General features: G+C 39.2%; 1 protein-coding gene across 1 annotated transcript in view; it reads left to right on the forward strand.

The window, feature by feature from the left end:
* Positions 1-4,858: 4,858 nt before the first annotated feature.
* LOC308683451 (stromelysin-2) overlaps positions 4,859-17,307 on the forward strand; it is a gene marked incomplete at its 5' end in the record, with an annotated part of 37,311 nt that continues 24,862 nt past the window's right edge. The window contains 9 exons of the mRNA XM_081353922.1: positions 4,859-4,969; positions 11,085-11,320; positions 11,393-11,541; positions 14,486-14,611; positions 14,988-15,149; positions 16,213-16,330; positions 16,428-16,561; positions 16,647-16,806; positions 16,920-17,023. Coding sequence (XP_081210048.1) covers positions 4,859-4,969; positions 11,085-11,320; positions 11,393-11,541; positions 14,486-14,611; positions 14,988-15,149; positions 16,213-16,330; positions 16,428-16,561; positions 16,647-16,806; positions 16,920-17,023 — 1,300 coding nt within the window. The remainder of the gene's footprint in view (positions 4,970-11,084; positions 11,321-11,392; positions 11,542-14,485; positions 14,612-14,987; positions 15,150-16,212; positions 16,331-16,427; positions 16,562-16,646; positions 16,807-16,919; positions 17,024-17,307) is intronic.

Here is a 17,307-nt window from a genome sequence, read left to right on the forward strand (position 1 = left end):
CTTTGGCCTGGTTTCACAGAAAGGGCTTAGATTAAGACAGGATTAGGTTTTAGTTCAAGTTGGACATTTAAGTAGCTTTTATAAACGTGCCTTAGAAAAAACATTACTGGTGTGCATCTTGAGACAAAGCAATGACACTGACACATTAATCGTGTTTGTTATATATATTTTTTATTAAAGTGGAAATGAAGCAGTCAGTCAAGTTTACATTATTTAGTCAACGTATAATATGGAACCTGGGGGTTAAATATAAATACCGATTTATGAGTTCCGGTTGGAATGGTAAAACATCATCTCAAAAATACTGGCTGCAGATCAGTGTTGTAACAGCAGAGGGCAGATCTGCAGGTTGGAGTAGTGGGCGTGACGAAAGGACTTTATCATTGGTCTCAACAGCTGTCAGTCAGGGTGTGGGCAATAGGGTTAGGGGTTAGTTTCTGTTGTAGCAATTCACTTTTTTTCGGCAAGCCTCCTATCGGCAGGCCCATTATTATTACTCCGACCTGCAGCTATCCTTGTCTCCACACTATTGACACCTGCAGTTGTCTTTGAGTCATATCAGACAGAGATGTCATTGAGTCATTTCCTGGTCTGGAAAATAAGCATGTTTGAACCTCTGGAGTCTCACGGAAAAAATTCTGCACGACGTCAGAGATTTCAGGTGAAAGCTCCTCTTCAGTTGATTACATGCAAAGACTGAGAAAAATGAGAAACCCCTTTAGGATTGTTCTTCAGGCATCCTGAGTTAAACAGGACCCAATATAGGCCTACCCATAGGTGCATGCACTGATAACTGATATGACACTTTACAGCAGTCTGACAGGTTATTAGGCCTAATTTTAAACCATACTTTTATTTTTTAATCACGATTCCTATTTATTTATTATGCACGCACTGAAAAAGAAGTCAAAAAGTGGTGAAAAATTAATCAGTGACAGTTAAAAAATACATTTCCCCCCTCATATATTCAGATAGTGTTATTTGTCATTTAGTATCCGCATCAGAAGAGGGTACTCTAGGTAAATCTGTATTTGAGTGGGTATTAATACGGATTTACACGTGCGTGTATGTCTCAGCTCCTACTTGTTTTTATTTTAGGAATGAAGAATGATCCCTGCCGGGAAAAAACATGTTGTAAATAAAAAAAATCCATGACTACATCCTGAACCAACAGACTGTCAACATAGAGCTTTATGTGTCATTAACACTATTGACAAAACTGATTACATAATAGCAGATGTAGAGGTGGTGGCCAAAGGAAGTGATGACCACCTGATTTATAGACAGGCGGTTACCAGTAATTCTGCTGAGATTAGACAATCAGTGAAGTTTGAAAGGGGCTGTTTTTGATTTATTATCTAGAATCCCTGAGTCAGTGGAAGCACTGCTCACATGTCTTATTTTGGAGCTGAGAGTACATGATTATGAACCAAAGTATTTAACAAACAAGCATGCAATGGCAACGTGTGGAAATTTGTGGCGAATGGGAGTTACATTGTTCTACATATACAGTAGATGCCATCTAGGCTCGGCTATGACTCTGCCCTAGGGCAATACCAGGTTTTTATTACATGTGTTAACTAGATAATTTGCTGAGATATCATGTGAGTCATCTGAATAATCAATTTCCTATTCCAAAATCAGATATACAGGCCAAAGGCAACAGTGTCAAGCCTCACCTGTATTAGGGACGGTTCACACAGAATGTAAGTGGAAAAAACAATATGGCAAGCCGAAAAGAGTCAGAATTATGCTGTAGATTAATCGCGTTTACATCCAAAACGCCATATCTGGTGGCATTTAAGACGGTTTTAGCTGAATTCTGGCCCTTTCGATAAGTCTTGTGGCAAGCAAAGTGCCGTATAAAGCAGTGCTTTTCACAAACACTAAAATGCCACCAAAAACATGATTCATCTACAGCGTAACTCTGACTCTTTTGTCCTGCTAAAGAAAAACAATGGAAAAGTAGGCAACGGAATGGAAAAACACAATGTATGTGAAACGAGCCCTACACTGCAAAAGCACAACAACGCATTCGACAATACACTTATAATGAAAGTCAAATTTTGTAATTATAACTGTGAGACAAGTCCAAATTATTTTATTTCTGTTTTAACATCATTTATTTAAACCAAAATGTTGCTTTAAAGGGGAACAGATGCGGTATGAATGTAGCCTATTCATAATATTAGTCAAGCATGTTAGAGTGTCTGGAGTCTGAGACAGACTTTCAGGTCCATAGTCCATTTAGAAACCATTTAGTAATTCAGGAAGTTGATGAGGACTGAGATAGACCTGTAATACAAGGAGTTGGGTTTTGAAAGTTTTTTTGTTCATCCACTTAAACTGGCATTTTTGTCCATTTAGTTAAAAGTACCATTTCTAAATAGTCCATTTCAGAAATAGTTAAAGTGGATGAAGAAATAACCCTTGATCTTAAGTAAATTTGTAATATTAATATTTTAAATTGTGTGATGTAGGTGATGTGATGTAAGCTCTGCAGGAGCTTTTCTATTCCATAATCTAATTTGTTAAAATAATTAACACAAGGTCCCAAGAATAGTTTTTTTTTTCTTTTCTTTTTTTCTAACAAGACTTAAGATAATAGGTGGATTATTCATGTGTAGTGGGACGAAAGAGATGTAGATGGCCAAGCCATAATGCCAGAATTAAGGCTATAATGGCTAAATTCAAACAAAAGAATAATGATAAATGAAGATTAAGTCTCATACCGGCAGAGATGTGAAAGGTTCATCGATTGACTACAATAAGCATGAAAGGAGCAGTTCTCCTCTCCAGACATTAGTCAAAGACTGTAAATGGGTGTTTACATGGCAATAAAATATTTGATAAGCTTCTTATCAGCTTTTTCAAAAAAAAAAAAAAAAAAAAACTCCCCTGACATACTCTTACTTAAGTCTTCACAGCATGGATAATTTTATTATTATCATATGCAAATTGGTGAATATTGCTGATAATAAACTAAACTTGATAAGCATATCAAACAGTTTACCATCAAGACTTGCTGTGTCTGGGATGAACATTTCTAGGACTCAGCGTCTGGTCGTGTCAGCAGATATTCGAATGCTTCCTCATCAACCTCTGTCTTTGATTCATCAAAGACTTTAACATCCAATCTGAAGATCAAATTTCTTGGCAACTGAAGGAAGACAAACCATTGGCAAATTGAAAAAGGCCAGCAATGACTAAGGAACTAAAGCAGTTATTTTTTTACCCTTACATACACTTATTATATTACAATTAAAAATAACTTTCAGTGGGAAAAGTATTAATGGTATTAACAATGTTAAAGTTTGTTATCACATTCCAAAATTGTCTGAAATGTAAAAGGTGTTCTTTGAATCTTTGAAATTCCCTCTGACAACGTTGTTGGTTTGCATCCTGGAGGAACCAAAAAAAAAAAAAAAAAAAAAAATTTGGTAACACTTTAGATCATTGTTCCGTCATTAATGAATAACTACACAGGAACAAATGAGTAACGCATTATTAACACTCTAGTAACTACTATTGACTAACAAGAAACTATAGATAATGAATTAGTTAGTAATAGTGCACAGATGAAATTGGTAGTTCACTATCAGCTAATCAGTAACTACTACTTTTTTCATTCCTCCCTAGGGACTTTGGGGTGGTACTCTGTGTGTTTCCACCGCAGGAACCAGGGTCTAAAAATTTCTCCCTCAGAAAGTCCCTGCTTGCGAGGTAGTACTTTTTCAAAGTGCAGGAACTTTCGGAGTTGGGACTTGGGCGCTGAACATGCTGATTGGTTGAGTTCATGCCACATTTTATTTCGTCCACCATTTTTAAAAATCTCTTGCGTTGCGTGCAGTAAAAATTGTTTGCTATTTGAATCAACAATGGATTTTAAAAAATAAGACAGATGGAACGACGACGAGGTTCAGGCTTTATTAAGCTTAAATTCAGAAGATAAAATCCAGCGGGAACCGCAGTCCTACATCACCGGACTAATTTGCCTAATCTTCACGGTACTTTAGACCTTGATGGAAACTCAGACAACGCAAAAAGTTCCTGGGATAAATTGTTCACGGTAATTTCGGTGGAAACACAGCTTATGTAATTGAACATAAGTTCCATTATAACACTAAAATACAGGTTCCAAAATGTTTTTTTTTTTTTTTTTTGCAGCAATGCAATAGAATATTTTGGTGAACATTGAACTTTTTTTCTTACATTTGAGTAATCTAAAGAATCTTTTTCCACTTTAAAGAACCTTTTGTGGCATGGAAAGGTTCTCTGGATGCTAAAGTTTCTTCATGAAACCAATGCCAATAAAGCCTTAAAACCTTTATTTGTAAGAGTGTAAAGTATTTAGTACAAATTCTCCAAAATAATACTATTGTATAAGGAGGTGCAATTAATTACAAACCTTACACCTCTGCCCTATTTACAGACATAATAGCTGCTTTTATGATGCTGATTTATGGTATTATAGACTTGTATGTCCTCATATCTCATTTTGATCATTTATTTAATAAAGCAGATTACCTAACTTTAGTGAAAAGCAAAACACCTGTAATGTTCCTGTACAGTGTGTTGAGAGATTCCTCACTGTGTGCTTGTAACTAACAACTATACAAAAACACGACCCCCCCCCCCCCCCCCTCTACCACACAACACCGCAGGGCCAAATCTTTATGTGCACATTTTGGCTTAAACTTTTGCATAGTTCCTGTACCATATAATCAGTGTTAGAAAACACAGTGTGCTGCTTGTTTTGACTTGAGCGTGCATTTAATGAAGGTAGTCTGTTTAATGTTTGGATGTCAGGACAGTCATATATAAAGCCCTTTCTGAGAGTGTTGAGTGAACAGCAGACATGGGGAATCTCTGGCTGGGTCTCTTCACTCTGCTGCAACCTGCTGTCCTGTACGCCTCCCCGCTGCGTCCTGAAGGACTGTCCAGTGATGGCCACCTGGAGTTTGCAGAGGTAATTAAGGAAAATACCTATATATACACCTATATAAAAAAGAAACTCTGAATGGTGCTTGTCTGTGCAAAACTGCACCAGCACAATGCTTTGTTGTGAGTGGTTGCAGGGTGTTGCTATTTGGATACTAGGGTGTTCCAGGTGTTTGCAGGTCTTTCCTTCAAGTTAGGTATAGATAAAAGCATCTAAATGGCTTGTCACTTGTCGTTTGAGTTTAATGTAAGACCAAATATTCACTATAGGGTTCAAACCTGGACTCTGACCAGGCCAAAACATAAGCCTGATTAACTTTTTCCCTTTCGTGGTCACTACGAGTTACGTTGTGATGGCAAATGGGGTTTCGCGTAGAAAGCCTATCACCTTTGAGTATTACAAAATGAGCCAATGGCAAGGAAATGCCATGGTTCTGCGGAATTTGCATAGCGTAAGGAGTTACGCTGTGCAAATTCCGCAGACCCATGGCATTTCCTTGCCATTGGCTCATTTTGTAATACTTGAAGGTGATAGGCTTTCTAAGCGAAACCCCATTCGCCGTCACAACATAACGTCTCTGTTCCCTACTCAGGGAACAAGGGTTATGTACGTAACCGAGACACTCTCAAGCAGTGGTGTAGTCTACGTGATACGCAGGTATACGCCGTATACCCACTAGAAAAGGCCAAGGATTTGCGTATACCCACTTAAAAAAAGCGTGCGGATACGTATCAACTTCGTTTTGTGTCAGAACTTTTACACTTTCATTCATAAATTCACCCCGTCTGTGTTTGCGAAGCGACGGATCGAATCGCGGAATCCAGTCACAAATGGAACTTGCTATATAAAGCAGAACGTCACGGAATTTGGCTATTTTTGAATGAATAAATCAAAAGTAGCTGCTGTACAATGAATCAAATCTCGATATGGACTAGTGTCTATGAATATTAAAGCTAAAAGAGACTGCAATTGTTCTACGCGTCTCTGGGAATGAGAGCTCAGTGTGTGCTCCACTACACACACACACACACACGCGGGCGGGGGGGGGGTGTTGTTATATTAGAGTATACTCACTACAAAAAACTAGACTACACCACTGCTCTCAAGCCACTTTTGGTTGTCTTTGCAATTTGAGCAGGAGCATTGTCCTGTTCAAAAAATTACATCTGATAATTCCTCTTTAGATAACAACTTTTCATTTGTGGGAAGCAAACCATTCTGTAATATTCTCCTGCAGTCAAAACCATTAAATGCCTTTTCACAGTGATGTAGCGCACCAATACCACACTATAAAAAGTTTAACTATTATTTACAAATTACTTTGGGTGAAACATTTTTACACTCAAAAAAATTTAGTAAATTTTAAAGCAGTGAAATCAATGAAATATACTGTATGAATTGAGTAAATGCAAGTAAAATTAAGTAAATCTGAGTAACTGCATCTGGTACATTAACAAATAAAATTGAGTAGAAATAATTTAACATTTAAACATTTAAAAAACAATATTTATGAGTAATATTAACTGTTTTTATTTATGAGTACTATTAACCTTTTTTAATTTCCTCTAAACCTTTGTAAAATAGTATTCCATACAACCACCAGTATACATGACTGTTACGATGAGGCAGGAATGAAGCAGAGAGAGAATCCATATGCAAGCATACTTTAATAGAACAAACAGAACACGGAACTCAGGACAGTAAACAGCTACAACAACGACAAACAACAACTGAAGCACAGAGGAATATATACACAGGCAAACAAGCTAAACAAGACAACAAGGGGGTGTGGTTAATCAGAAACACCTGGGGAGACTAATAAACAAGAAAAACTACAAAGGACTATAAAACATGGCACAGGACAGGAAATAACAAAAGTCCACACACGACAAGGGAAACACAGGACAGGAATCATGACATAGCCCCCCACTTAAGGAGCGGATTCCAGACGCTCCTCAGGAAATAGTTCAGGAGGGTGGTGGAGCGGAGGCGGACCCGGGGGAGCGGAGGCGGACCCGGGGGGCGAGATGGAGGGCCAGGCCCGTGGAGTGGAAGAGGGCCTGGAGACTGCAGTAGTACGGGAGGCCAGGGCGGAGCAGGCAGTCTGGGGTTCTGGCATGCCGGCGGCCATCTCTGGTGAGGGCTGAGGTTCTGGGATGGAGACAGGCTCAGGACTGGGCAGAACTGGACCAGCGGCGAAGGAAGCTCTGGGCTGGATGGGACCAGCGGCGAAGGAAGCTCTGGGCTGGACAGGACCAGCGGCGAAGAGGGCTTTGAGCTGGACAGGACCATCACAGACTCTGGCTCGGCGGCGGCGGCCATCTTGTCCAGAGACACTGGCTTGGCGGCGGCCATCTTGTCCGGAGACACTGGCTCGGCGGGCGTGATGTGAACAGTCTCTGGATCGGCAGACACGACGTGAACGGTCTCTGGATCGGCAGACACGACGTGAACAGTCTCTGGATCGGCAGACGTGACTTGAACGGTCTCTGGATCGGCAGACGTGACGTGAACGGTCTCTGGATCGGCAGACGTGACGTGAACGGTCTCTGGATCGGCAGACGTGACGTGAACGGTCTCTGGATCGGCAGACGTGACGTGAACGGTCTCTGGATCGGCAGACGTGACGTGAACGGTCTCTGGATCGGCTGACGTGAACGGTCTCTGGATCGGCAGACGTGACGTGAAGCTCTGGCTCGGCGGGACCGACGTGAAGCTCTGGCTTGGCGGGCATGACGTGAAGAGACTCAAGCTTTGCAGGCATGACGTGAAGAGACTCAGGCTTTGCAGGCATGACGCGAAGAGACTCAGGCTTTGCAGGCATGACGCGAAGAGACTCAGGAAGCATGAAGGCGGCCAACCTGGGAATCAGAATTAGGCGTGGCCGCCTTCTTGGCTGGAGACTCTCCAAAGCTGCTGGATTTTTGGTCGGTCGTTCTGTTACGATGAGGCAGGAATGAAGCGGAGAGAGAATCCATATGCAAGCATACTTTAATAGAACAAACAGAACACGGAACTCAGGACAGGAAACAGCTACAACAACGACAAACAACAACTGAAGCACAGAGGTACACAGGCAAACAAGCTAAACAAGATAACAAGGGGGTGTGGTTAATCAGAAACAATAAAAACTGTTTAACTGTAATAAACAAGAAAAACTACAAAGGACTACAAAACATGGCACAGGACAGGAAATAACAAAAGTCCACACACGACAAGGGAAACACAGGACAGGAATCATGACAATGACATTGGCCTTTATTGTCGATGAGTACAGCAATACAGCATATTTTACACTGTTTTAACATGTATACAATATTGCCTACATTTAAACGCATTAAACAAACATTTTAGAAGTACAAATGAAACATTTAAACATTCAGGTGGCCTAATTCAAGTGTAATCAACCAGCCTGTTATCCAATTTCCACCGGATCAGCGCTGGTTCTCGTGCCGGAGACGGACTCGCGCTCTGCGGGTGAACTTCATACCGCCGTCCTGCGTTTCACTCATAGCCGAAATATACTGCGAGCTACTGACTCCATAACCTGCCAATAAACAAACAGTGCACAGTTCTGAGGACATTTTATCATACAAATTAATTATATTCATTATCATTAGGAATAAAATTGTGTGTTTTATGCAAGGCGTTTCAACCATGCGAAAAGACAGGTGTGACTCTCGTTTAGGTGTCACATTACGCCTCTGTATGTTGTTTTGCATTAAATAAAATGATTTAAAGCACAGTAATGATTTTATAGTTAAAATAAAACATACACAAACCTGAATTTCACAGAGGAAATGCACCAATTCTGCGCCGCTGAGAAGAGAAGAAATGTTCTGGACTGGAGAGTTCAAACAGCCCACGCGCTCACTCAACCGTTGTCGCATGTCAGAGGGTGGGGGAGGGGTGCATTGTTTTAATTGAGTAAACTTACTCAATTTTAAGAGTGTTAATATATTAATAATATTGTTCTCAAATATTTTAATAGAAATTTCACTAAAAAATAAAATTAACTGTTGGAGTTTTAGTCAAATTTTTTTTTTTTTTACTCAAACAATTAAGTTAATGATATTCAGAGATTTTATTAAGTTAATAAAGTTAAATATTACTGTAATATATATTTTTTAATTTAAATTATTTTTTAGAGTGCAGCAGCTAAAAAGGCTCCCCACACAATGACATTCTTCCTCCATGCTTCACTGTGCTAGAGATGCATTTATTATTATTTCTCAGCAGATTTTTGAAGACACCACCCTTAAGCATCAGCTTTTACTCATGTTTCGTTGCGATTCATTACTCCACACACAACTTCCCATATTCTACCAAAAACTTAATTCTGTCTTTGATGTTAGACAGCAATGGCTTTTTAAGTAGTGCATTTGCTTACATTTTGCTTATTCCCTGACCAATAATTTGTGGTTAAGACAATTAAAAGCTTAGTGTTTAGCCATTTTCGGCTTGGTCCTCTGCCATGCACCCCCCCCCCCCCCTTCTTTTTTTTTTGCCCAGGAGTACATGTAGTAGCCTATACTAAACTATAAGTAAAAATACCTAAACATCTTTAAAACAACATAAAAAATAATTAAGTAAAATTGCAAAACATACTATGCAACTATAGAGTAAATGTTATTTCTCTAAATGTTTGGAAAGTTGCTAATTCGTTCATTCGGATATGATAACAGAAAAAAATGCTAAATGTTAATGAATGCTGAATGCTTAATTTTTCAGATTAAGCTTTACTGCGTATTTCCATCAGTTTCATCCATAAAGTCTTGATCTTCTGCTTTGCAATGCAGGAAGATGTATATGATGTCACATGAGGTTTCAGAGCAATTTATTTGTGACTTCATGCTTCACCACAGTATCCTTACAAACTAAGGAAGTCATAGTGTGCAATCATGGCAACTTCCACTATTCGAGTCTATCAACAACAGCTGTGTCGCTGTGTGAAAATTCGGATGTGGTGATTTGCGTAAACACACTGAGCTGTTCGATGATGGTGATTTTTTATAGGTGAATAATTGCAGAAAGAAAGAGCATGATTCAAAACACACTGATGTAGAACAGTGCACATGAATGGGCAGACTACCAAAGTTTCTGTGCTTGTCTTAAAATTATTAAGTCTATACATTTAGTTTGGCTGAAGGATATGTTTTCTCAGCATAAAATAAAAGCGGCATCTATATGTGCCGATGTCCTTTCCTGCACAGTGGTGGAACTCTTGAAACAATTACAGTAAACAGCCTATTGGGCAACAGATTCTTTGTGAGTGATATTACGTAATTCAAACAGTTTTTTAATCCTTTCAGCTTTAATTTAGGGAATCCACTAAAGCTAAAACCCCACATGCAAAAATACTATATTGTATTAATATACAATAACACTGTATTTTATAGTAAATGTATTACAGTACCTGTCAAAAGCTTTTATTTAATCAAAAATAAGGTAAAAATTACATCAAGATGTTAGGTCTGGCAACTGACCATTGGCATGGCTCAATCCGAGGGGTGGGATAAACGGTTGTCTCTCAAAATCCCTCTGCACGCAATAGGATAGCGCTACAGCTAATCAGAGCAACGAAGAAGGCTAGTTGCTATATTCGATTCGAAAGACCGCTGTTCACCTTCTTTGTTTTCAAGTCGCAGGGAACCGTCGCAACTCTGCCGTCATTATGTTAAGCTTGCCCCGCCTACTATATACACGATGTGATTGGCCTGACCTGAGTTTGGTTTTTCCAGCCCGAAAGTCAACGGAGAGATGCTAGAACACACTGGCTGCAAAATAAATTTTGTTGCCGCTAGGGTGCGTCTAGATTTCTAGGCTAGGTAAAAATAGTAATATTGTGAAATATAAAGAACTCTTTTCTATTTCAATATATTTTAAAATGTAATTTATTTCTGTTTTGGCAAAGCTGAATTTCCAGCATCATTCCTCAAGTCTTCAGTGATCCTTCAGAAATCATTCTAATATGCTGATTTGCTGCTCAAGTAACACAAAATCCAAGAAATCATGAAATGAATCAGTGCATGGAAATGAATGATAGTGATTTGTTTACTTAAATGATTTGAAGTTGGCTTGTTTGTTGTCTTGGAGTTTATGCAATGTCTGCAGTTTCTGTTTTTTTAAATGGATGAAACAGGTTTATCTGGGAAAATTCTACAACTATAAACCTGTAACTGGCCGACGGAGGCGTGCAGCGGGGCCTGACCCGTTCCAGGCCAAACTGAGGGAGATGCAACACTTCTTTGGCTTGGAAGAGAGTGGAGATGTGGATCCACAGACCATAGCAGCCATGAGAAGAGCTCGCTGTGGTCTGTCTGATGCTGAGCAGTTCAGAAAGACGATGCGATGGACAAACAGAACCCTGACATACAGGTGAGCTTCAGTATACTCTCCCAGCAGAACCCACAGTGTGATGGCTCATATTTTCATATTGTCTGTGCTCAGAATCTCCAGATACAGCTCAAAGATTACAGCTGCCCAGGTCAGGACAGCCTTCAGACAGGCATGGAAACTTTGGGCTCAAGCAGTGCCCTTGAAATTCCGACAAAAGAAAAGGAGTGATGCTGACATTGTCATTTCCTTCAATAACAAAGGTGGGGGAGAAAAGCTGAACTTCAAAATTATGGAGCTGAGTAATAGTCATGTGTATGTGTGTGTGTGTGGTTCTGATAAACCCTTTGTTTTGGGGGCAAAATATCTTAAATCCTTGTCCCTTTTGGGGCTTTTTCTTTCCTCCCATGAGGAAAAATAGCTTATAAAAATCATACTAAGCGAAGTTTTTTGAAAATGTAAAAATGCATCTGTGATGGGTAGGTTAGGGTATAAAGTATACAGTTTGTAGTACAGTATAAAAATCATTATGTCTGTGGAAAAAGTCCCCATAAAACATGGAAACCCAACGTACGTGTGTGTGTGTGTGTTTTCAGCGAGTGTAAGCCTAAATTAAAAATAAAGTAGTTGTCTGGCTACAAATTGTATTTGAAAACTGAAGCCACGTGTAAAATTGTCTGAAAATAACAAAAATAATCTTTATTAGAAAACAAAATATTAGATATACAAATTATGTATGAGTTTTTTTGTTTTGTTATATTTACGTGTATTTAATATTAATGTATTAATACATTGTGTATACATGTCTATAGTAGATGCATATCTTTAAAATATAAAAATACATTTACATATAATTATATATAATATTTTATACATATATATATATATAATATTAAGAGGTGAAATTTTAAAGAATATTAATAGAAACCAGTGCTGTCAAATCGATTAATCGCATCTAACATAACAGTTTGTGTCTACATTATATGCTATGTGTGTGTCTCTGTGTATATGTACATATTTACACATATTGTGTGTGTGTGTGTATATATATACACTCACCTAAAGGATTATTAGGAACACCTGTTCAATTTCTCATTAATGCAATTATCTAATCAACCAATCACATGGCAGTTGCTTCAATGCATTTAGGGGTGTGGTCCTGGTCAAGACAATCTCCTGAACTCCAAACTGAATGTCAGAATGGGAAAGGAAGGTGATTTAAGCAATTTTGAGTGTGGCATGGTTGTTGGTGCCAGACGGGCCGGTCTGAGTATTTCACAATCTGCTCAGTTACTGGGATTTTCACGCACAACCATTTCTAGGGTTTACAAAGAATGGTGTGAAAAGGGAAAAACATCCAGTATGCGGCAGTCCTGTGGGCGAAAATGCCTTGTTGATGCTAGAGGTCAGAGGAGAATGGGCCGACTGATTCAAGCTGATAGAAGAGCAACTTTGACTGAAATAACCACTCGTTACAACCGAGGTATGCAGCAAAGCATTTGTGAAGCCACAACACGCACAACCTTGAGGCGGATGGGCTATAACAGCGGAAGACTAGGGCTGGGTTTCGATTCAAATTTCAAGAATCGATTCGATTCCGATTCTCAAGATCTTGAATCGATTATCATTATTCGATTCGATCCGATCTGATCCGATCCGATCTTTGAGATTTAGATAATGGTTTTTGAAAAAAGCATTTTTTTCCAGCTGTTACCTGAATTACAGGACTGTAGTTATGCAACATATTGATACTATTATTATAGACATTCAACTGCAAATTAATGGAGTATTGGTGGTTGTAAAGAACAATCCCCCTTCCAGAGTGTTGATACAACTGCTTTCACAAACTTGCACTGGTGTAGACGACCGAGGACGCAGAGGTATATCAGCAGCAGTAGACCGATTATTTAGACGCGAACCTGATGTATTATTAAAAATGACATTAAGAATTTTCCAAAAAGCTGCTACAGTTCAGATGCAAATGCACCTTTATTTTTTATTTTAATGATCAACATTTAGAACACATTTGTTCTAAGCCAGTGCAAATGTAAACAGATTGTTGGTTACTGGCTTCACAGTAAACAGACAACATTACAGAATGTAAATAAAATTTGAACTTACAAAACCTTTAGAAAACCTTTGCTTTTGTCAAGCTCGTTCTCTGCATTGCTTCTGAACCCGAAATGGTGCCAGATCGCAGCTTTGAGCGTTTCTGGAGTTTTCAAAGCAACCGCTTGCTTAACGTTACTGACGTTGTTTTAATGTCCTTCCACCTCGCGCGCATGCGTGAATTCAATGACGCGGCAAGTTAAAGTTCACGGGGAAAATCGATCCTCTGAGTTACGGATCGATCTTTAGAAATTAATATGAAAATCGATTCAGAATCGGTGAATCGTTTTTTTCAACACAGCCCTACAGAAGACCCCACCGGGTACCACTCATCTCCACTACAAATAGGAAAAAGAGGCTACAATTTGCACGAGCTCACCAAAATTGGACAGTTGAAGACTGGAAAAATGTTGCCTGGTCTGATGAGTCTCGATTTCTGTTGAGACATTCAGATGGTAGAGTCAGAATTTGGCGTAAACAGAATGAGAACATGGATCCATCATGCCTTGTTACCACTGTGCAGGCTGGTGGTGGTGGTGTAATGGTGTGGGGGATGTTTTCTTGGCACACTTTAGGCCCCTTAGTGCCAATTGGGCATCGTTTAAATGACACGGCCTACCTGAGCATTGTTTCTGACCATGTCCATCCCTTTATGACCACCATGTACCCATCCTCTGATGGCTACTTCCAGCAGGATAATGCACCATGTCACAAAGCTTGAATCATTTCAAATTGGTTTCTTGAACATGACAATGAGTTCACTGTACTAAAATGGCCCCCACAGTCACCAGATCTCAACCCAATAGAGCATATTTGGGATGTGGTGGAACGGGAGCTTCGTGCCCTGGATGTGCATCCCACAAATCTCCATCAACTGCAAGATGCTATCCTATCAATATGGGCCAACATTTCTAAAGAATGCTTTCAGCACCTTGTTGAATCAATGCCACATAGAATTAAGGCAGTTCTGAAGGCGAAAGGGGGTCAAACACAGTATTAGTATGGTGTTCCTAATAATCCTTTAGGTGAGTGTATATATATATATATGTGTGTGTGTGTATGGGAACTCAGAACACTAATGTGTGGCACTTATGGTAGATCATGAAGATGGGTCACCATTTGATGGTGAGGGAGGCATCCTGGCGCATGCCTTCTTCCCTGGGCCTGGCATTGGTGGTGATGTGCACTTCGATGATGATGAGGCCTGGACAACAAATGCCACTGGTAATAAAGGAAGAAGACAGTTGCAACATCTTTTGTTCACTGATAGAAGTAAAGGTGGAATGCCCTTTCACATGACTCATGTCAATGTTACTTGTGCGTTTGAAGCCCTGACACAATCATGTTAATGTATTTGCTTAGTAAATTGCAGATTTGAGCTATACATTAAGAGTCCACAACTGACAGGTCAAGTCATCTTCATTTATATAGCGCTTTTAACAATGTAGATTGTTTCAAAGCAGCTTTACAGAGATAAACTTATAATTTAAGGTAAGATTGTACAGGTTTTTGCTAGACAGGTTTTTGCTTTGTTAATGTATACTCAAAATGTTTTCTGTGCGTACATGACGGGTGATGAAACCTGTGGATTTCCTTTAAGGCCATAACCTCCTCGCTGTGGCGGTGCATGAGTTTGGACACGCTCTCGGCCTTCCACATTCATCAGATCCTGGAGCCATCATGTTCCCAGCTTATAATTTTGGCTTGCACTCTGTTTTGCAGCTGTCTTTCCAGGACGTCAAAGATATACAGGAAATGTATGGTATGGTATGTCTGGGAATATTCCGTCACACTTGAGATATTGAAAAGAAATGCAAGAACATGCATCTATATTTTCAGTGTTGGGAAACTGTTAAGTTAAGATGTAGTATGTATGTGTAGACAGTAGTTAAATTAGAGACTACTGTTCTGAAAATGTACACTATATAAGCCTAAATATATAATGCTTATATAATTTATAATTTAAATAAAAAATAAAATAAAATAAATGTCTTGTCCAAAAACAATGACTGTAATGAAAAGTGAAAAGTACAGAAAATGTATGCTAAAGTCAAATCAAAACTAATTTATGAAATCGAGTCATGAACCGTCTGAACAAATCGATTCTCTAGAATGAATCAAATTTCCAAACATTTGATGGGATTTTGATTCATCACTTGTTCATTGATTCTTCATGCAGGTGTTATGCCAGTAGGTTCTTTATTCTCAAAAGAAAAGAAAAACTTTAAATTGTGTATTATTAAAAATGATTTATCTACAAATAAAACGACTACAAAATAACAGCCTATAATACATAACCTAATTTTAAATTGTGGTGATGCACGCTCAGAGCACCCGCCTGTGACCGAAATATGAATCAGTGCATGGAAGTAAACTAGAATGATTCGTTCACTTAAAAAATTCATTCGCAAACGAAAATAAAAATACTAGGCTACTTTTCGGCTCATACGTTGCAGCGATGTAGCCTAATGTTAGCTTGTTACTAGGAAAGCCATATTACTTAGACGATATGAAAAAGTACTGGTAGGTTAGTAGTTGTTACTTTTAGTTAGTTGGAGAGAGGCCATTCACCTTTCTTTGCACTTTGAGGCTCAGATTAGTGGAATGAAAAAATGCAAGGCCTAGAGATGCGCTTTTTATATGTTGAACTTCTTTTAAATTTAGCGCCGCGTTTTTATAACCCTGTCATGCACGTGAGATGCTGCTGCAAAGACGCCAGCGCAACGGTCAAGCCAGTCAATCTAGCGCGTTTACTTTCAAATACAAAGTAGCGCAGTGGAATGAAAAAAAGGCTTTGTATGTATACCTTTTCTTTTCTGCCAAAGGTAAGAGGGCATTAAGTTTGGACAGACTTCCTCCTAAAACACCTGATAAATGTGATCCTACGCTGTCATTCGACGCTGTGACAGGCATGCAACAGGAGCTAGTTTTCTTTAAAAACAGGTAACTTTAGTCTGGCTCCATATGTGTACATTTTTTTTAGCATTCATTGATCGTTGCACTACTACTGTGTCTAACTTGACTAATACACCTGTTGCAGGTTTATTTGGCGGGTACATCCCAGCTTTGAGAAAATAGGAATCACACTAATCACAAGTTTGTGGCCTGAACTTCCAGCTCACATAGATGCTGCCTATGAGAACACAAACCACAACAGCATGCTAGTTTTCAAAGGTGAGGCGGTCATAGCTCAACATCATCATAAAGAACTGTTTCACCTGAAACTATAGTTTCGTTCCATGTTGTGTGTCTCACACAGGCTCTCAATACTGGGAGGTTAGCTCTCTCAAAGTAAAGCATGGCTATCCAAGAAATATCTCAGAATTTACATTCCCATCCACTGTTAAGAGCATTGATGCAGCCTTGTATTTCCGAGAAACACGTCTCACTGATTTCTTCATTGGAGGAGATTGCTGGAGGTACAAGAAATTGAACAAATTGTCTCTAACAACTATTGATAATTAACAATGGCTTTTGCCAAGCACTTAAATCTCTATTTGAAGGATGTGTTTGTGTTTTCTGCTTTGTGAAGGTTTAATGAAGATGCAGGACAGATGATGGAAGGCTTTCCCAAGCCTATAGCTCATGAATGGCCAGGAATTGGCTCGCCTGTGGATGCTGCAGTGGCCCATAATGGTTGGTATCACCTGTGGAACCATTCCCACACAAACTCACCTTGACAAATTTAATTAGCAATTCAAAAACCTTAGTGACCGTTTCTACACATTTTTGGCCGTTCATTTAGACGACAACTTCATTTGGGGGCCTGAAAAGGCAAACTGAGAATGAGGTTCAATATCGTGACCGTCTCTGTGTAAACTAAGAAAAATAGCAATTTGTGACTTTGTGCATGTATACGTGGATATTTTGCGGATCCGTGTGAACGGGGATCGTTTTGACAACGGTGTCTGTACGCAAAA

Source organism: Scardinius erythrophthalmus (genome assembly GCF_964197995.2).
Source record: "Scardinius erythrophthalmus genome assembly, chromosome: 23".
In the NCBI taxonomy this organism is placed as follows: Eukaryota; Metazoa; Chordata; class Actinopteri; order Cypriniformes; family Leuciscidae; genus Scardinius; species Scardinius erythrophthalmus.